General features: G+C 34.4%; 1 protein-coding gene across 1 annotated transcript in view; it reads right to left on the bottom strand.

Annotated features, from left to right (window-relative positions):
• The window catches only part of LOC106143041 (protein Wnt-6), a 38016-nt gene extending 16589 nt beyond the window's left edge, over window positions 1-21427 (bottom strand). Inside the window, exons 1-2 of the mRNA XM_013345012.2 lie at window positions 21137-21427; window positions 1868-2088 (exon numbers count right to left, since the gene is read on the bottom strand). Of these exons, the coding sequence (XP_013200466.1) occupies window positions 1868-2088; window positions 21137-21198 (283 nt within the window). The 5' untranslated portion in view covers window positions 21199-21427. The remainder of the gene's footprint in view (window positions 1-1867; window positions 2089-21136) is intronic.
• Window positions 21428-21760: the final 333 nt, after the last annotated feature.

The raw sequence follows: 21760 nt of genomic DNA on the forward strand, positions 1-21760 counted from the left end.
AAAGAATCCAGAGCTAATTCAGCTCGCTGTCCGTTGCGCCCGCGCCACCCAGAGCTGTTCGCATCAATTTATAGGCTTTTAACCTAATTTGTTAGACCCCTCCCCCACCCCGCACTCTGAGGCTCACACCCACGCGACTACCTACCTTACTTCATTTTTCGATAATTAATTTACTATCGAGACGTCTTATCTCCAAAATGCTCCCATCTGGATTTAGAAGCTCAAGAATTCATTACCCGATAAGCTGAGCTGATCTTTGCTAAAAAGTATAAGAAATAAATGCATCGAATTAAGTTACCATTATAGGGGTAATATAAAAATAATTGTTTAATTCTTTTTGTTAAAAATATTTCAGTAAAATATTTTATTACAGTTTTGTGTTCGATATCTTAAATAAATTGATTTTGTCAAATATTTTGCTAAAATTATGATAAACCGGTAGGCAATTTATTATAAACGTGTCCCAAAAAGGGCGCTGGGTTGGTTTATAAATATTTTGTATACGGACCAAATTTTGACAAATACCACTTAATTTACGCTAATGAATCCAAAATGAATGCACGACGACAGATAATGGTTGGGTCACTAGTGATGTTACCTTTATCGATCGATACTTTTTTTTGTTGCAATATGGAAATTGGATTTATTGCATTTTACGCTTGTCGTAACTTAATAATTCAACTAATTTCTTATTTTTGATCCTCAAAAAGAATTATGAACTATTTATTTAATCTGCATCTTATAATTAAATTGTCCTAAGTCTGTGCCCCGACCAAATCTTGTTTTATGTAAATATAAAGCTACTTTTTAAATTAGTAATATAAAATTAGATTTCTAACAGACTAGTTATTGAGCACAGTGAACTAAATTTTATAATTAAGGCTTTTTAGGGAGTATAAAAGATAAATAGGAAAAATAAAGAAACAGACACGTACTAAATTTTCCCTAAATTACCGCGGTCATAAAAATATTTTGTTTGTACTAGCCTGGGGTCTGCTTGAATCTCGATTTAAAAAGAAAAGTCGACAAACCACTAAATCGAGTCACAACACTACTGAACATTTAGATAAACGACCAGTCACATAAAAATCAACTCTTTTACTCTAATCGAATTAGGGCTCGATATTCATCAGTGCGATTTAACACGTTTTGCATTCTTTTATTCGACTAATAAAGGCGGCAGGTAGCCAACCCGCTGCCCACAGTTTATGATATCGATGTGATGAGATCACTCGATCGAGAACCTATTGTCCGAGTTTAGTCATTGCCATCGACTTTTGTATACGATTTATCGATGAGTGGTATTGTCAACTCTATTATACTCTTGGACTTTTTTATTTACAAGTTATTATGGCTCTTTATTAATTCCTTTTTATATTTTTAATTATTGAAGTTTTAAATATTTGAGAATACATTGATTGTTATAAAAGGGATACTTTTGCATTAAACATATTGTTTTTTAATTAATTTATGTTAATGATAATAGGTATTGTTGTTTTTTTTATATTTTAATTTGATAAAGGAAAAATTTAAATACGTAAAGCAATATAATGACTTTGAAAAGTCACGTCTATCAACCAGGTTTAATAATTAATACACTTGGAGCCAACATACTATTCACATTGTATAGTGGATTCCCGGGATGATCCAACGTGGTATTGTGCTCTCGGACTTATTTCAAAGGTGTGTGAATAATCATTTGCATCGACTGTTGAAGGATTACCACCTTTACAGATCTTTTACAGCAAGCTGATCACGTCGAGGCAAATCTGAACAGCTTGCCTCTGGTCCAATAATTCTTTCATGTCATGCGCGTACCTAAGGTTCTAACGAGATTGCTCTTCTAAAGTCAAAAGTAAAATCTCACCTCTCATGAGTATCTTCCTCATGCTGCGTCGCTGTGTGGTGCAGTTCCACCTTCGTCCCCTGAACTGGTGGGCACACTCTGTGGCGCCGAGGGTCACGCCCTTGGAGATCTCCTTCAACAATCCGGTCTCGTTCCGGCAGATCTGGGACAGCTTGCTTCTGGTCCGACGGTTCTTCTTGCATACCATACGGGGATCCAAGATCACAGCACTGCCAGACGCCCTAAAGAAACAAAAAAATAATTTTTTGACTAAAATTGTCTTCAGTGACTTTGGACAAGAGTGTATCAATTCTACGTGTTACTTTTTGTAACATTTATAAAAACATTCTTATATTTATCTCGGTATAAGAATTTTAAAAAATGCAAAAGAGCTTAGACAAATATCATATTGTACGAAAGTAGATCAAATTTATCCCATAACATCGAGATGATTATTTTTTGTCTGTTGTAAGCTGAATTTTGCTAAAGCCATTTTATTAACGGTAAAAATTTATGATCAACTTCTATATTTAGAATCAACATTAATTTTACTATTGCCTTCATTTAAATATTATTACAGTTATATAAATTACTAATCTTTATTGCGTACGTACAAATTTCATATTGAATTTATTAAACAAGTACGTAATGAAAATATATCAGACATACTAATTACTGTTGAACCTCTTAATAAATAAATCGTAAAATGACAGACAATAAAATTGTATGATTGTTGTTTATGATGGATAAACAGCAACTTTCCGATCAATTTTCGATTTTACGACAATAAAATCGAGAACTAATTAAAATATTTGGAACAAGAACAAATCGTACAGCAATAACGAGCAATTTCTAAATCAGAAAGTTACTAAATGACTGTCGTAAAATTCGACTCACTAGGACTAGTGTTGTGGTGCAGTAGGTATCGAGGTATCGATATACAATCGGCGTGTGTGAGCGATGACAGCCGATCGCCAGGTCGCGTCGACTGATCCGCCTGTTGTTTACTCGATAAAAGTTCATTGTCAGAACACAGAATCGAGTGCAGATAGTCGAAATAAAATTAGACTGTAGACTTCCATGAACATCTCGTCGATCGGCGAATATCGATTAATTTTACACCTATGTTTAGTCTATAATGATATCGATTGATAGATTTGTATGTATGATTAATCGATCACTTATACACGACACTGATTTGTAGAAGATTCTAATGAAAATTTGTTTATTTTATTTATTAATTTGTCGTATCAATTGCAATATCTGTTTTCTATATAATTAATTACATTATTTGTTTAAAAGTATAATTAATTCTTATTTACTGCAGTAAACCCTCTAATTACATTAAAATTAATTAGGCTATAGCCGACTATAGTCTTAAAAGTAACATATTTATACGTGTAACTAGTACTGCTTATGTTTTTAAGCATAGTTCTAAATGTAATTTGCGCCGTCATGTTATTATAGTCGTATTAATAATGTTTAATTAATTAAGGCTAGCAATCTGTGACTATTGTAATCTCAATTCTATAATTGAGTCAAACAGCTAATTTCGCCTATTAGTCTTTTCAAGACTGTTGGCTCAGTCTACCCCGCAAGGGATGTAGACGTTATTATATATGTGTAATTTTTTTATTGTCGTAGGTTAACTGGTATATACCAGTAGATTTAGTAAAAATAATAAATATTTAAATAAACCAAAAAACAGACGCCATGAGTAACTCATTATAGTTGTTACAAGAATAGATTTCAACAAGTGCCTTGTAGTGACCTAGAAGTTTACTACTACATTAAAAAAGAAGTATAACGGTAAAAGTCAGGGCGCGGTAAATTATGACCACAACACGAGGTGAGTTAGGAGTTTACCGTAAGAAATGATTTTATTAACCCGGCAAATTGGAGTAATGTTTACTTGATAGCCACGTAAGACGTTTCATAATATTCTAAAGATATTTTTTTAGGGTTGAATGGATATTAAAAATGATTTCAATTGTTTAAAATGTGAAGCCTACTTTAGTGTTACTAACATACATACATACATACATATGGTCACGTCTATATCCCTTGCGGGGAAGACAGAGCCAACAGTCTTGAAAAGACTGAATGGCCACGTTCAGCTATTTGGCTTAATGATAGAATTGAGATTCAAATAGTGACAGGTTGCTAGCCCATCGCCTAAAAGAGGAATTGGGATTATATTTATAAGCCTATCCCTTAATCACCTTTTACGACATCCATGGGAAAGAGATGGAGTGTTACTAACAGATAAACTTAAAGAATTATTTGTGTTATTTCTTACACTAGCAATATTGGGCTCAATGCTAATGTGAAAGAAAAAGTTCATGATAACTTTGAGATAATGTTTATATTTTTGCCGTGTGGTTCTCGGCACTAAAAAGGATAGGACCACTCCTCTCACTCATCTATTTCCCATGGATGTTATAAAAGGCGACTAAGGGATGGGCTTATACCTAAACTTGGGATTCTTTTTTTGGCGATGGGCTAGCAACCTGTCACTATTTGAATCTCCTCTATCATTGTGCCAAACAATTGAATGTGGCCTATCGGTCTGTTCAAGACTGTTGGCTCTGTCTACCCCGTAAGGGATACAGATGTGACTATAATGTATGTATGTCGTTGGTCGAAACAGAAACCGAAATTACTTTGTAAGTTGTCAATTAATAACTCAGATTTGGAGATGTGATTCTGCCAGTAAAACAAGATTTGCATTAAATTACACGTTAAATAAGAATAGCTATAAATCATTGAATACTTATGATACCATAACCTACATTAATGTTTTTATAGTCTACTAACCCGACCTTGACATTTCACATAATAACTTTGAAATCAAAGCGTTACTAAGTTTGATTGATGTATGAGTGCAATTTTGAGATAATAACAGCGTAGGTGGCAGCCCTGATTGTATGCTTCCGATCTTGTTTTGTAGGTGGAAGTATTCTGAAAAGCAATTAGTTATATGGCCAGATATTTTTATACTGAATGCTAATGTTAACAATCGTAAAGTTTCTGTGAGAGATTAATATATATTGAACTAGTTAACCGCCGTTCGGTTCCCAGCACTTTAGAATAGGACGACTCCATATCTTTCCAAGGGCGTTCCTTGAAAGGTGACTAAAGGAAGGGTTTAACAGCTTGCGAATCTTTTTGTAGGCTAGAAACCTGTCACTATTTGAATCACAATTCCGTCATTAACCCAGCTGAATGTGGCCTTGCAGTATTTTCAAGATGATCTACCTCGCAAGGGATACTGACGTGATTATACGTTTGTATTTTAATTAGAATAGAATAGATTTATTTTCAAAATTGGATATAAAGTATCAGTTATTGAAGTCACATCACTTAAATCTAATTATAACTACTACAGCTTCCAAAGCGCATGTGTAGAAGAAGCGGCGGAACAAACTACACTGCAGCATTTTCATCGGACTATGCAACTGGCAATGTCAGAGTAAATTGCTTTTTTGTTACTTACATGTTTTGCGATTTGTACAAAATCATTTCTGAATTTACTAATACTAATAAAATTATTGGACTTGAACTGCAAGGCATAGAAAACTAAATTCCAAACCAAAGAAGAGACTACAAAGTGCGCAGCTTTGTGTAAACTAATCTAATAGAAAAAAATCAAGAACAGTCACGTATATATGTCCAAAATATTGTGATTGTCGTAGGTGTAATCTATATGTGTAAACTAAAGTAAATACAACTAATTCACACATGAACCACTATGACCCACATTACAAACTATTTGCGACAAACATTTGCCACACAAAATTCGTCAAACATAATTTGAGGTAACCGTTACGTAATACGTCATTTGGTTGTTTAAATTTATTTTGGCTTCAATTTGGGTGTTTCTTAGAGGTAGGCGCGTTTTAGTTGGATAACTAAGAAAACAGTGGCGTGTTCAATGCGGTGGAAAATAAACGTTATAGTCCAAGAGCTAGTGTCGAACTTTGCTCAATTCTTCATGCAGTGGAATACTGCCAATATGGTGACACACCTAGTCTATCCAGACGAATAAATTAGCAGTGATAAGTTGTATGTCAATTAATTATTCTTCAAAGCACCATCTGGTGCGAATCGGGGCTCGGCTTAGAGGAAATGCGTACCGAGGTGTGGATTTGACTGTCCATTCTAAACTTTCACACTTATAATTGAGGCCAATTTTAGCTGACTAGTTTGCTTACCAAATTGCACTAGTTGCAATTTTTCTTAAATTATATTTGTAGAGGTTTGGAAACTTAATTAACTTACTTTTAAGATTTGTATTAGATGCGAATTGCCAAGAGTAAAAGGAACCTGTTTTTAATTCTGTAGGTTCAGTCTATCTAAGTGTCAATGTTTCAATTGATTTTCAGTTGTAACACGTCAATACATAAAATTACATAGTTTTGTCATGCATAATTTTTCACGTCTTTATCCCTTACCTGAAAGACAGAGACAACAATCTCGAAAAAACTGAAAAGCCACGTTTAACTGAATTGATTATTTGAAATGAAATTCAGTTAGTGACCAATCGATACATTAAAAGACGCAACTGACGCCCACTATGGTCTTTCTCCGCCAGACCTATTCTTAAGGTTTTACCTTTAAAACATGATCCTGGATTAGATGAATTGTGCACAAAGCGACTCCCATCTGACCTCCGCAACCTTTGTAGGAGAACTTAACTCATATTGGATCATGGTAACACACCCAGTTGCCTGAATATGTAGGTTTCCTTACGATGTTTTCCCTCACCGCAAGAGCAACGTTTAGCGCAAACAAAGTTACAAACTTTACCACTAAATTAGTATAGAAGTACAGATAAGTATTGTTTCATTATGGAACTCCTCGACTAAGTGAGTTGTTTAATTATATTGCTCTATTTTATATCCAGATACTTCGTCATACAATTACATCTCATCTATCAAAACTAATTCACTGCCACACGTTTTAAAATGATTATTACCTGTCCCAAAACGTCATTACCGTTAATCTTATGTCAGAATCGGAATCACACAGTTAAGTCGACAATCCAGTGATGCGTAAGATGCGCACGCTACGCTTGATAGATGAACTAAATACGTGGAAATTTATGTCCGAAAAATGTACAATAAAAATGGGTAATATTGTTCTAAATGTTCTCTGTTTATTAGTTTAATGTATTTTTTTATTGCTCTTAAAAATAACAATTAAGAACACAAAAACTATAAATCAGTTGGGATGTTTTCCAGTCAACCAAAATAAAAAAGGAAAGTCCGTGATCAAAAAGGCAGCGCACATAAAAAGTAAGGAGGCGTATTAATAATTGTATTTATAGTTAGTTTTCAATTATTTATTTTTATGTTCTTATAAAACCTTTAGGTACTTTTCCATCTTATTGAAAACATTAGTCTCGATGAGATACTTTTTTAGCGAAACTTTGTTAACGTTAAAAGCGACGTAGCGTAGTGATGGACTAACACCTTAACTTTGACCTATGTCAACAATTGATTTGGCAAGAGAACAATCTGTTTATTAGATCGTAGATTGAACCGCGGTGATATTTATTAGTAGTTAACGCTCAATTTATAATTTAATTCTAATTACCTTCTGACCAGACCGAACCTGGTTTTATTATGTTAAACAAAGTTAATTGTGATTTTCTACTGCAATGAAAATCTTTAGCGCAACAGTGTGATTCTCTTGTAAAGTTTTTAAATTTCCATGTATGTTCAATTTTATAAATTATTTTCATTGAAATAAAATAAATTATAACTAACATATCGTCGTATCGTTTTATAATAAAAAAAAAATTGTTAAATGTTTTTTATACATACATACATAACATCACGCCTCTTTCCCGGAGGGGTAGGCAGAGACTACCTCTTTCCACTTGCCACGATCTCTGCATACTTCCTTGCATGAAAAGAGTTATGGCTTCATCCACGTCCATAACTCTCTTCATGCAAGCGGCGGTTTCGGGTACTTTTGACCTGACCCTTCACAGGACGTCCTTAATTTGATCAAGATACGTTAATGTTTTTCATATATGAACCAAAATCTGACTTACCTAATCCAAGAAAGGTCAAAAGTGCTGATTTTGACCCCATCTCGGACTCCTGTCATGAGAGGTTGGGATGTTACCACAATTAACGTCAGGAGGATGAAGATATAAGCTATAAACATTATGATTGTAGTCGATCCACGACCATAATGTTTCGACTCATATTAATGACTCAATTAGCGGTTTATAAAGAATCAGCGTTAATAGAGTTCACTAGCCATTTGGCACCTATATGTCTAGCTGTGTAATTTACAAATGTCTCATTTTTAGTTTTGATAGAATGACGAAAATTTTTTCTATACTTCATTATTAAATCATACCTCATACTTTTATTATTAATTTAAAGTTTGTGAGATGATTTTACTCCTTCACACGAAATATACTGAACGGGATGACGGCTTATAATGATTTTTTATATTTCAGAATAACACATAGTCAGAAATACTAGCTTATTGTGACCTTTGAAATAGATCTACAAAAACAAAGAGAGATTGATCTTCTTAAATAATCTAGACAATTCTCTATTGATGTTAGATCGATCCATCATCCAGAAGTAGTCTCTCATTAGTAGTACAGGGCAAAAATATACGCAGAAGTGAGACCAAGAGACCAATCCTGTGGATTGACCTTAATAAATAAGCTACTAAGTCCAGCATCACAATCGGCAGGAATGTAGGGGCATAGTTCAGAGAGAAATAGTCTGCAAACATCAACCAGCCTTTCACATTTTCCATGTATTATATCATCCACGCAACCACGACCATTCCAAAACATTGAGAGGGAAGAGAGAGATCCGTCCGGAAGGGAAGAGTATTCTATTCAACTAGGGTGACAATGAATGAAACTGTTTGCGAACACCGGGCGAGGCGCTAACTCGCAACTGGCGGTGCGATTAGCGACCACATGACGACTTAACTGTAAACATCGTTACCATTACCTATCTACCACTAGCTATGTCATTCGCATTCCAAATTTAAACTTTACCGCATTGACTTAAAAAATATTTAATGCGTAAACGTAAGTAAGAACGAGATGTCAAGCAATAGACTAGATCGTTCTGTCACAGTGTATGTGAGTAAACACTTTTAAAAGTTTGTGTGGCTATGAGCAATGTTGTCGCAAGGTTTTAGCGGTCGCATGATGGCCGCTCATGCCGTCTGTGGCATGTTGTTTGACGTGTCGTTAAAATTGGGTCTGAAACCGTCGCATTGTCGCTTTTTTAACTTTCGAAAGTGGTATTTATATTTTTAGTTTTCATTCACTTTAAAGACATATATGAATGTGATTTAAATTTAATATTTGTTCCTGCAGGATTTTCTGTCTTTTCTTGCTGAAGAGTGTAGTGGGAAAAAGAATTAGATTTTCCAAATTCCTGTTTGTAATTAGGATAACAAGGAAATAATGATTTTCTTTCTTTCCTTTACTTTCCGAGAAAGCAAGTTTATAATAATCTTGGTAAGCACAATTTTCATGGAGTTTAAATCTTTATAAGTGAAAATTGAAACAAGGAAAACTATATATTAATAAAATTTCATAACAAAATGATCTGTTTTTGATTATCTCACCACAAAGCGGAATAAAACTTAAAACGCAGTTTAAAAAAATAATCGTTCCATAAGTAATTATTTATCATGTCTTTAAAAAGTCATTATTTGGTGTTAGCGTATAATCCCAATTAGGTTTAATTGTTCAAAGAATAAATATAGATAACATATAGAATTATATAACCCTCGCTACTTCCGGTTAACTAGAATATGACCACTGAATCTCTTGCTAAGGAAGTAAGAGGCGAGTGAAGGAAACAATCATTATTCTTCTGCTATTGCGTCATACCTTGGTTTCTCCCTAGGGCACACCTTTAATCATGAGATATAGGAGTGGGTACGATATCTGGGACACTATGGAACTCCCGTCTGACTGTCACCCTGTCTAAGTTTGCGTCGTGTTTGAAAATGCGTTGTCTTATACGAAATCCAAGGCCAAGAGATGGTCTACTCATGGTCATGCCTGCAAAAGTGCAAAGGTCAGAGTCGCTTCATGTAAAACCTCACTTACCCAATCCAGGGTCCATGGTCAAAGTTATATCCTAGATTCCTGTCAGGAGTAGTGAGGATGCAATCGGGACTAAAAGCCTGGAGAAAATTTTAGTTTATACTGCTGGGAGTTGTGAATATAGAGTAGTAGAATCAATTGGTCTGGTAGAAACCGATATAAGGTAAACGTTACTCCATTAAAGAAATCTTGAGAGGTGGTGGCGTCTTTATAACCACTGAAACTACTTAGAAAAATAAGGTGATCAATTAAATAGACCTGCAGAATTATAGAGTTGTCTTCATCGAGATGTGATAAAATAAGATTGAACTGACTCGAGACTAGTCCAAGGTACAAGGTGCTCACAGTGATTTCTATCAACAAAGTTTTAGTCAAAACGTTGACGAATAAAGGTTTCGGCCAGCCGTGCTTTCTGCATTTAGTCATATCGTACAAGCGTTGTTCTATTTGAGGTTCCACACTCCAGCTAGACTGATGATGTTCTGTTAGCCATGTATGTAAAGACTAGCAAATTAGATGTAGACTTAATAAAATTAACCATCGCATTCCCATGGATGTCGTAAAAGGCGACTAAGAGATTCTTCTTTTAGGCGATGGGCTAGCAGCAAGTCACTATTTGAATCTCAATTCTATCATTCAAACGTACGTGGTTTTAGAGTCTTCTCAAGACTGTTGGCTCCCAAGGGATAAAGCCGTGTTTATATGAATGAAAGGTAGCATTTTTCCTTCCTTCTAAAGATTCTTTGTTAATATCCCTGAACGTGTAGTAAGTGGTAAGTTGTCACAAGATTTAGCGCCACCGCGGTTTGCGTCCATAATGGGCGCGAGATGCGTTAATTTGTGAGGTTCTACGCACAATGACGTGCACTGTCCTCTACTGCTTGCTGCGCGGACAAAGATCAGGCAGAGTCGCAGAGTGTATAAATATATCTATTATGTCGTATTCAAGACTTGAAATAAACAACCTTATTAAATTGTTTCTTTGACCGGTTTCGATTGAAACATTTTGCAACTTTACTATTTATATATTCTCTAGAATTCGACCATAGGTTTTGAAGCCTCCCATAAAAGGTTACTGAGGTCACCAACGCCAAAAGCAACTTTCTATATGTATGTACCGAATCATTGGAGGAATGCGCGGAGTTCCTTGTTTTGAAGATAAAATCCTAAACATCGTCTTGGTTTTCGAGGTATTGCCTCTTTCGAAGACGATGCGCGAATTCTTTGAGCCACCTGATGTCTGCATCAGATCTCATGAGATCGGAGTATAAAAATAAATTTACAGTACATACATACATCTAACCACTTTTTTGTGCTTTACAGGGTATATAGAGCCAACAGTCTCCTATAAACTGAAAGGCAACATTCACCTGTACGGCATAGTGATGGAATTCAAATTCAAATAGTGATAGGTTGCTAGCCCATCGCCTAAAAAAAGAATCCCAAAATTTGCCTACCCCTTAGTTGTCATTTCCGACATCCATGAGAAAAAGAGAGAGTGATCCTATTCTATAGTGCCGGGAGCGACGCCCACAAATGTAAGTACAGTCTGCGTTTTAATCTTTGCCCCGCTGACATACTGTTAGCAGAGCATCGCTAAGCGGCGTACAAACATGCGCGGGCGGTCGCCGGCGACAGGGCATCGCTCCGTGTTAAATGAACTAGTTTCAACTCGACATATTTGACGATTTTCACGTAAAGTGAAGACGTTTTCGATATTTGGTTGCATATTATAAAATATAAATATATACAGAACAAATTACACAGATTAAGTTAGCTTCGAAGTAAGTTCGAGACTTGTGTTGCGAGATACTATCGCAACGATACTATATTTTATAATTAATACTTATATACATAAACGTCCAAGACACAGGCCAATCCGAAAAAGTTCATTTCTCATCATGCCCTGGCCGGGATTTGAACCTGGGACCTCCGGTATCACAGACAGGCGTATTACCGCTTACTATGTGCCACAACGGTCGGTTTGAAGCATCAAAAGCAATATAATCAAGCATCACAAAATAAAGTAAAATACAGACTTACCTAATAAGTAAATAAGTACTGTGTTCTGACTAATTACAAATAAATAAAAATTCCTAACAGACAATTTATTACTGAAATACAATTTGAAGTATACTTAATATGAGATCGCTTGTATGAGAAGCTAAAAATATTTTCTTATTAAAAATCTTGAAGTCCCTGCAGAAGATTATGTTAAACGCTTTTTATGCGAACCGAACAATCGGAAGACGCTTAATTGTTTCCCGTCTGTCTAAAAACATATTTTAATCACTATTTTACGGATAACATTACCCCAAACTTAGGACTGACACATTCAGAAGTCTTCTGTAAAAATTAAAGATTATTTATAGACCTTTCAACTTATTCAGAATTGACAAAGAAAATTAATTATGTACTAGACAAATGCTCATTTACATAAGCAGTTAAGTTGCGTCAATATACTTTAGCTAGAATAGATTGACTCTGCCCGGGGATTAGGTACAATTCATTATGGTTTCCAGATGGCTCATTCTAGCAAAATATCTACTGATTATTGACACAACAAAGAGTAACAATAATTCTTATCCATTTCTATGAGGTTTAAATAAATAAATATAAAATAAATCACTAGAATAACTGTATGGTCAATGTAACTGTTACTTGGCTCATACGGATGTCGTTTTATTTCTTTGGTTTAAATGATGTAATGCCTTAAGTCTCCAGAGAAATTTTATTAAAAAATTGATTAAACTTATCATGTAAAATTCTCTACTAAAAGAACAAATGTAGACTAAACTAGACTAAAGTAATTGTGATTAAAAAAATCTTTAACATATAATTTAAACTATTAATAATGAACGCATTAAAAAACTTATAAATTCGTCAGGTACTGCCAAGTTAATTTAATGCTTATTTCTACAATTAAATTGATAAAAAAATTTACACTCAAGTAAATTAATTGACAATACCATTAATTATGGAGATGCGAAATCGACACTACCTATTAAAGTGTATACTTTGTGACATTATAATAAAACAATAAAAGATAAAATCTAATAGTCGCTAATAGAGTTGCCTTATAAGGAGGCAGTCGCGTCGTTTTAAATTATATCATTTGCATTTTATGCTTTTTTGTTATTGATTTTAAACCACAACTCCACGCAACTTATATTTTACTATTAACCGACATCAAACAAAGTTAAGGTCCAAAACTCGCTGAGATTTTTGTATAATATGAACTGGCTCGATTCTTTACGATAGGACTACATCGTTTTTAAGTCGATTTCGTAAGAGGCGACTATGTTTGTTAGATAAGTACTTACATAGTAATGGAAATAATTTAAACTTTTATAGTTTAGAATTATGGTGATTGTATGTAGTACAATGTTCTTGCGGCTGGGTGTTTATAATTATCAAAGAAAGTTTTATTTTTAGAAATCCCGGGCAATAATAAATCAACATATACCTACCTATACGGGTACCTATATACGACGATGATAATAACAGCAAAATATGCTATAAAACAATATATTTCGTTTGAGACTACCGTTTGCGGATACAAATCATATTTATAAATATTAAAATTTTAGTGTTGACTATATCAGACAGAAATATTAATTAACTAATAGATATTTTATTTTTATACGAAAACGTGGGCGATTTGATATCGTGTATTCAACTACACCCACTTCAAACTGTGTTTCTCAAACTGTGTAGTATTCCTTATTCGTTGTTTGTAAGTAGTAATTGTAAGTGAAAAGATACATACATACATAAATCACACCTCTTTCCTGGAGGGATAGAGACTACATCTTTCCATTTCTCTCTTCATGCAAGCTCGTCGATTTCGGATAATCATGACTCATATAAAACGTATTCTTATCAGTAAAACTACAATACACATCAAATTTATAGAATCGTTCGTAAACTGATTGTTAAAAATGTGTTAACGAACACGACCTGTATGGTAGATTATCACATATCTTGGAATTTATTTAAAATTAAAATAATTTATATATAACATATAATCATGTTTTTATTTCTTACCGGGTGACAGAGCCAACAGTTTCGAAAAGTCTGAAAAGCCACTTTTAGTTGACCCAAGAATAAAAAATAGAACAATATTGTAATGATGTAACCAGCAATTAATAAAAAAATCCCTTTTGATTGTAATGGTTGATACATAGGGAGACATGCTCAAACCTGCGGACAATTTTGATTTAACCGCCTCTGCTGTTAAGAAACTATTAATGAGTTCTATAACTGCTGGAAACTTAGGTACTCTGTAGTATAATTGTTTCTAATTTAAATGAGTTATTTTCAGAATTTAACTACCTACAGAGAAAATCACTCCATGCTTCGTAATATTCCACATGGAATATAAACGTGAGTATATGTATGCATACTTTGTAAGGCCAAGAATGACCTCAGTGGTGATTTGATGGCCGTGATGTAAACACGTTATATATCACAGCCGACTAAGGTAAATCCACAAAAAAAGAAAATAGCTTTCATAATTCACCCTGTCATTTGATCTCCCGTAGACAATGGAGTTATAATACAACCACTCAATCTATACTTGTAAACATACAAATAATGTCTTTGAAAATTTATTTAAACAAAACAAAAAATAATTTACCACCCAAAACCATACCAAGAAACGGGAGTCAGAAGATGCATTTAACCGACTTAATAATTCAAAATAAGTGAATAAGTATTTGAGAACATCATCTTTTCGTGATCACTCAAATGGAAAGTATGTCTTTATATTTTTTTTAACGCAAATCTACTTGACAATAACCAAAAATATCTTTGGGATTATAAACAAAACGTATTCAACGGTAAGAATTAAGTTGAAGATCACAATAGAGTAACTGAAAAAGTGCAAATAAGTATACATAATTAGATAGATGGTCGTTTTCACCTCACACATTGATACGGTGAAATCAGTGGGATGGAAAATATTTCTTTTTAAATTCCTTCTTCAAAAGGCCTGAAAGAAGTAAACAGCTAATAAAGCAAAGCCTTGCCGTCTGGTTTCCGGTACTTTAGAACCACTTCATCTCTTTCCGATGGATGTCGTAAAATTCGACTAAGGGAAAGGCTTATAAACTTGGGCTTCTTATTTAAGGCAAAAGGCTAACAACCTGCATCTATTTGAATTTCAATTCGATCTTTAAGCCATACAGCTGAACGTAGCCTTGCCGTCTTTGCGAGACTGTTGGCTCTGTCTACCCCGCAAAGGATAAAGGCGTGATTATATTATATATGTTTATATGCAAAGCGACGCAGAAGACTAATGTTGTTGCTTTAGGTAGGTACTTGTAAAGTTTGAGGATAACTGTCATAAGCCAATATTAAGTTTTATAGACAGTAAAAACGAAAGCCTTCATTAGTAAATCATTTGAATCGTTTAACATGTAGCTTCGAATATGCATACACCTGTCATATGTGGAAACGTCTACTTTTAAAATAACAGCCACGATAATTCTGCTAATGTGTGTGTATGTATAAACTATCATGAATGTAGTGGTAATTAAATTTGTATACGACAAATTGTAAGTTGAAATTCTTTTAATATCGTATTTTGAATGATCTTATTGTGAGTGAAAATGTAGGGAAACCGACACATTAAGGCAACTGAATGTGCAACCATGATCCACTTAATAACGAAAAAAAGTAGTTGAGAAATGATTTTGGATATAGGTACAATTATTCGGAAAAAGTAATAAGCTCGGCTGGTGTTTTCAACGCCACGGAGAAAGTCTAATGTGTAAAATCTGGTAATCAATTATCAAATGATACGCAAGTAATAAATTAATTTAAACTTTATGCACGTAAAATGTACAACAGGTGGACTTAATGCCACAAGGCATAAATTGCCCTTAGGTGGCCCTTAGTGCCAATAATCAAAATTATTTATTCATAAAAATCAATCATAACGTCAAAACAGACTTTCAAAAATGACACAAATTGAGTCATTTTTCACAATAACTGGTCATTACATCAATCGCTTGTGATTTTTGCTGTCCCATCAAAGGATATTAATGTTATTCATAACACTTATAAAGCTGCGTTTACATACACCGTTTATTTAGAATTTAAAATGCCGAAGAAATTTATATTATAACCATTAGGCCGCGTTCTTGCTAAGGGATGGAGGAACAAATAATCTGGTCCGAAACCTTATTCTACCTACTACCTTATCCGCAATATGTATCTGATCTGATACAAAATACCTGCATTCATTTAATCAAGTCTTATCCTTTACGGGGTAGATAGAGCCAACAGACTTGAAAATACTTAGAGGCTACGTCACGTTTTGGACAAGTAAGGGTATTTCTAACCACGCTGTTTTTGAGTTATTAGTTTGAGTGTTAACCAACGCTATTACAGTGATGAAAAACATTGTGACGAAACCTGCACATTCGGACAACTGAATGTGTAAGCATGATCCATTAAGGGTTAGGTTTCCCTGCAAAGGTTGCGGAGGTCAGATAGGAGTCCATCATCCTCATGTAAAAACCTGACTCACCCAATCCAGGATCATTGTCGTAAAGGCGCACCCCGGGCTACGCTCCAGAAAGGTTAGGATGTAAGAAATTAGAAAGAAGAACGTTAATCAGTAGAATCATCTCAGAAATTGTATCATCTCATTGAAGAAGAAAACCTGTTTTTTACACAAAAAAAACTTTCATGATTATCTTTATTACAGTAATTTTGATGTCGATTGATGTAAAATACCTCGTAAGCTGTGACCGTAATAAGTAGTTTGAGGATACCTAATTTGAGATTACTTGATTAATCGCAAATTAAACTGCCTACCCGTTCGTGACTGGATGTGTAATGGATTTATTATAATATTACTCCATGATTTAAAGTAAAGCTATGTACATTTTGTAAAGATATTAATAACAGTACTTTGCCTTTACGTTACACTTTTCGTATAATTTTTTTGTGTCATCATAATTTTATGAGTGAATATTGTTAATGACTTAATCAGTGTGGTAATAAAGATTTTCAAGATGACAGTACAATAGATTTAGATATTGTACAAGGCGTAAATTAAAATTATATTTAAATATTAAACAACTATCACGAAATAATTAATATGTCTTGTAACTGTGTTAATTTCTGTGCAATAAAGATATTACAAACAAACAAACTAATAATCTACATTATCAATATGAAAGGAATGTAAATGAACCTGACCCATCTAATATAATTAGGATATCAGAAAAAAAATTAACTTAACTTTCGAGAAAAGGTAGGTTTCTTTCGCTTCGCTTGTCTCATCTTGGCAGAGGCACTTCCGTGCCCCCAGATAATATAAGATTTGTAGATAACCTACACCCTTGTAAATATTGAAGATGTAGGACGGGAGTCTTTTTGTGTAGAAACAGGTTGCTCTCTAGAAAGATAAGGATGAAAATAGGACTAACACTAGGAAGAAGAAGAAGATTCCCTTGCAAGGGTTGCGGAGACGGAAGTCTTACTTGCCCAATTCATGACCCTGGTCAAAGGCGCACCTCAAGCTAGTCTGCAGAAAGGGAGAGTGAGGCGCAAGAACTAACACAGGGAAGAATAAGATGGTTCCCTTGCAAAGGTTGAGGAGATCAGACTAGGTATACTTATTACTATCCCAATTCAGCACCTGGAAATATTAGCGCTGTTTTTCTTTTTAGTATGACATGAAACGGGACAGCTTTACTTCTACAGTGAGGTGAACACGCAGCCGGGACTAAAGCCAGAAGAATGATGATTATTCAAGTTATCATACAAATAATCCCATCATTTCTTATTTGAAAACTAAAAGAATAATGGCCATTAACAGTGCGACTGCAGCTTAACCTGACCGTGTTTTTTATCCGAGCAGCTCCTAATTTAAGGCCCGGCTTGATTAATTGCAAATTAAGGTCCCACCGAGGTGGTTCCCTCGGTATGACTTTATTGAATTTCATGCCTCGTGATTTATGACTTGTATTACGAATTTATTATCAAGTAAAGGGCGCACCGATTATGAACGCTTTCTCGTGGTTTCTGAAATTAATATTTCTTCACTGTATGTTATGAGTACACGAATACACATAATGTAGTACATCAATTGTATTACATTTTATGTAGTTATTGTGATCAATGATATACGATATAGGTTTTCAGCATCTGTTCTCACAAGTGATGAAGTTTTACTTTAATAAAAAAACTTAATGCTGAAGTTGTAAGCTAAGTTATTTTTTTACATCATTGCGGACCTCGTGTCCCGATTTATGATTCAAGTTAATCTCTTTCTAGCTTGTACTACTACTAGGGTTTTCCGATAGGTATAACTAGAATAATTTTACTCCTAAAGGTTGTGTTTATCTCAACTTAAACAAAAGTACCATAGTGGTAAATAGTGGTAAATGGTAGAGACCGAGACCTCCCCAAGGAGGACACATTCAGGACAACACAGAATGATTTACATTAGTTTTAATGCTAACTTATATTCTTACAGTGAGAAAAAAACATCGTGAGGAAACCTGAACATTCAGACGACCAGAATAGTAACCATTATCGATGTAAATGAGGGTTAGTTTCCCCTGCAAAGGTTGCGGAGGTCAGATGGGAGTCGCTTCATGTAAAAACCTGACTCACCCCGGGCTCCTCTCCAAAAAGGTGAGGATGTAACCGACTAATGCAAGAACTAAGAAAGAGATGATGATTTGTCTCAATTCAAAAAGAAGTTCATTTGGCCCATTCAAACCAAACATGTTCAATAACCTCTCTTTTCTATCAGAGTTAAAATAATACGCTAACATTGTAACGACGACAGTGTATCAAATGTGACGAAGTGGGTCTATTTCAATTATAACAAAGCACCCATTAGTATAGCGAAGCGAAAGCTTTAAAGTTCTTCCTAGTTGTAAATTTTGTTTAATATACATACCTACCTACTATTTTTTTGTTTATGTAGACAATGTGCATTCGTCCGCGATTTAGATTTAAGAGATCTATATTTGTAAACTGACGTCCGGGGAAAATGCTGCATTTTAGTTAGTTCCGCCGCTTCTTCTACACATGCTTTGGAAGCGGTAGTAGATATAATTAGATTTAAGTGATGTGACGTCAATAAGTGATACTAATTTTGAAAATCTATTCTATAGCAAATAAATCATATAGATTTTTTTAAAATGATGCTCTTACAATGATAGATAATCTATGTGTTTTCGGAAGTGATACCTATATTTTAAACCATGCTATCTATCATCGTACGACATATTATAGTGACTGTCATATTATAGTGAATATTGATTACCTACTTTTGTCCATCTTTGGATGGAAAGGCATAGACAAAGTTAGGTAAGTATTTTTATGAAGTCAGTGACATTCAGGCAATAGGTCAGGTCAAGAGTAACCTAAATCGACGAGCTTGCATGAAAAGAGTGATAAATGTAACGAAGCGGAAAAATGATGCAGAGATAGTGGCATAATGAAACTTCCGATGTCTTAATTTTAAATTTCTCACATCTATCATAAAGTAAATTAAACCGTTCCGAATCAGACGGTCTTTATCATCATTTTTTTGAAAAAGCTCACAAACCTTTCTTCTTAATTTGAAAATTTGCTTAAGTTTTCTTTTTTGAAATGCGACGTGCAATTTCAAAAAACAAAAATTAAGCAAATTATATTTCATGTTTCTTCTTTTATTCGCAAAATTTTCGGAACGTCCGATGCAGAATTATAGAAGAACTATTATAGAATAAGATCCACGCTACGGGCGTCCAAGCAACAGTTGATAATGCCAAGTTCACCAGCATGCATTTTCAGTATTAACGAGTACTCTTGATGTAAAAAAATCAAACATATTAGTAAAAATCGACCAACTAGCTCAGGAAATAGCTTTTGACAAAAATCACCTGCCAGCTTTTATTAGACCGTGTGAATACGGCCTTATATTAATAAGTTCGGAACTGGATGCCAGTGAAAGGGACAGTTTCAATCAATTAAGCTCCACCAATCAATAACAGCTGTTTTGAGAATTCTAATAGATTCTTAGATGATATTTGGGATATTGTACAGAAGTATTCAGTATGATAAATATAATGAGATCACGAAGTTGGAAACAAAATAAATAATTTATATAATGTCAGATATGTCAAATTAAGCAATCTCAATAAACCTTTTTTTTGTAAACGTCTAAATTTTTATAGTTAACTAAAAGTCAAATTTTGTAACTGTACAGTTGTTAAATGCGTTGAGTAGCTTTACATTTTTTACAGGGGTTTATCAATAAGAAATCTACATTACACAGAAAAGAGAAAGAGATTTTGCAAACGATTCGCTACCCTTTAAATTACCAGATATACGTTACGTACCTAACATAAGTTATCCTTTAGGGTCTGGTCTATATCTGTCTTATTTCATCAAAATCTGTACGATCGTTTTCGAATTATTCATTACAAAATATACAATCACATTTCTCTCTTTACATAACATCAAAAAAGAGTGTCTAATACGTTATGTATTAGACCTTAAATCGTATAAATGCGATCCATCTTTTCTTTGTACAGTTTCTTCGAAATATAACCGTGAAAAGTTGATGTGCTTTGGTTTTCCTCTTAATCGTGCCGGTCCGAGTGTAGTTTCAAACAAATTGACAGCTACTGATTTGCCCGTCGGCAACACTGCCCGATAGAAAAATGATTTCGTACTGAGTGTTATAGTACAGTATAAGATTTTCTTGTTAAAGAATTAATTATCCACTCGATCATCTATTTTTCGAAAGGAATAGGTATATATATACATACACGATCGCTTAATTTCTGGAATGATTGGGAGAGACTTCATAATTAGACTTATCATGAAGACATTAGGCTTGTTTAATCCAGGTTCATTAACTTTTCATGCAAACTCTTCGGTAACAAAAACTACTTTTATATAATACGTAAAAATTCTGACAGTTACAGTAGGTAAGATAAGTTCTTACTATTTGTTATTGTAATAAAACTTAGGAATCTTAATAAAATCAAAGTTTTTTATATTAAGTTGCGATAGTAAGCTTACAATCACTCAAAGTTCAGAGAATGTTTAATTTTTTTACAGATTGAGCAGACAATTACACTAAAAGAATTATCAAATATTTCCTCTGTGATTTACAAAGAAGTTTCAATTCTTTTTTTTTTAATTCTTAGTCATTCACTCACCACCAGGAGTCGGTGATGGGCGCGAGCAGCAGCAAGCAAGCAGCGATGACAACCGGCCGCATTTCTTGTGGGACATCACTGCCCAGACCCGAACGCACCTTAAAACCTCAACTACCAAATTACCGAGTACGCCATCTCTGTAATTTTTCAAATTTCGAATGCTACGGGAATCGTGAAAAATGCGTTCGATTTTCAAAACGAAATTTGAGCGTGTCGCGTGCGTCGATCCCTGTCGGCGGGAGATCGCGGCGCGGACTGACGCTTACCTGAGCGTACCCCGCCGCATGCGCACCGCAAAACAATTTTCGCGCTATTTTGGCTAAGATTTTAGCGGATTAGGCTTCGCGTGATTAGAAATATATGAAGGTGGGGATACAAACATTTGTTATTTAACGACGCGTGTGGGCGATCTGATAAATTATCACTTTGTAAAGCGGATTTTAATCGTACCTTAAAAGTAATTAAGTATTATGATGTAACGTGTTTTGGGCAACGGCGAATGCATATATTGTTGAATGCACGATTGTTTAGCTTTCAATAGGGTAAGACTAATACGAACCAGACATTGGCTGATTACAGAACGAGTGATCGACAGTGAAGCGATGTACACAGTCTAATAATACT

The sequence above is a fragment of the Amyelois transitella genome, chromosome 2 (genome assembly GCF_032362555.1).
Source record: "Amyelois transitella isolate CPQ chromosome 2, ilAmyTran1.1, whole genome shotgun sequence".
NCBI classification, from domain to species: Eukaryota; Metazoa; Arthropoda; class Insecta; order Lepidoptera; family Pyralidae; genus Amyelois; species Amyelois transitella.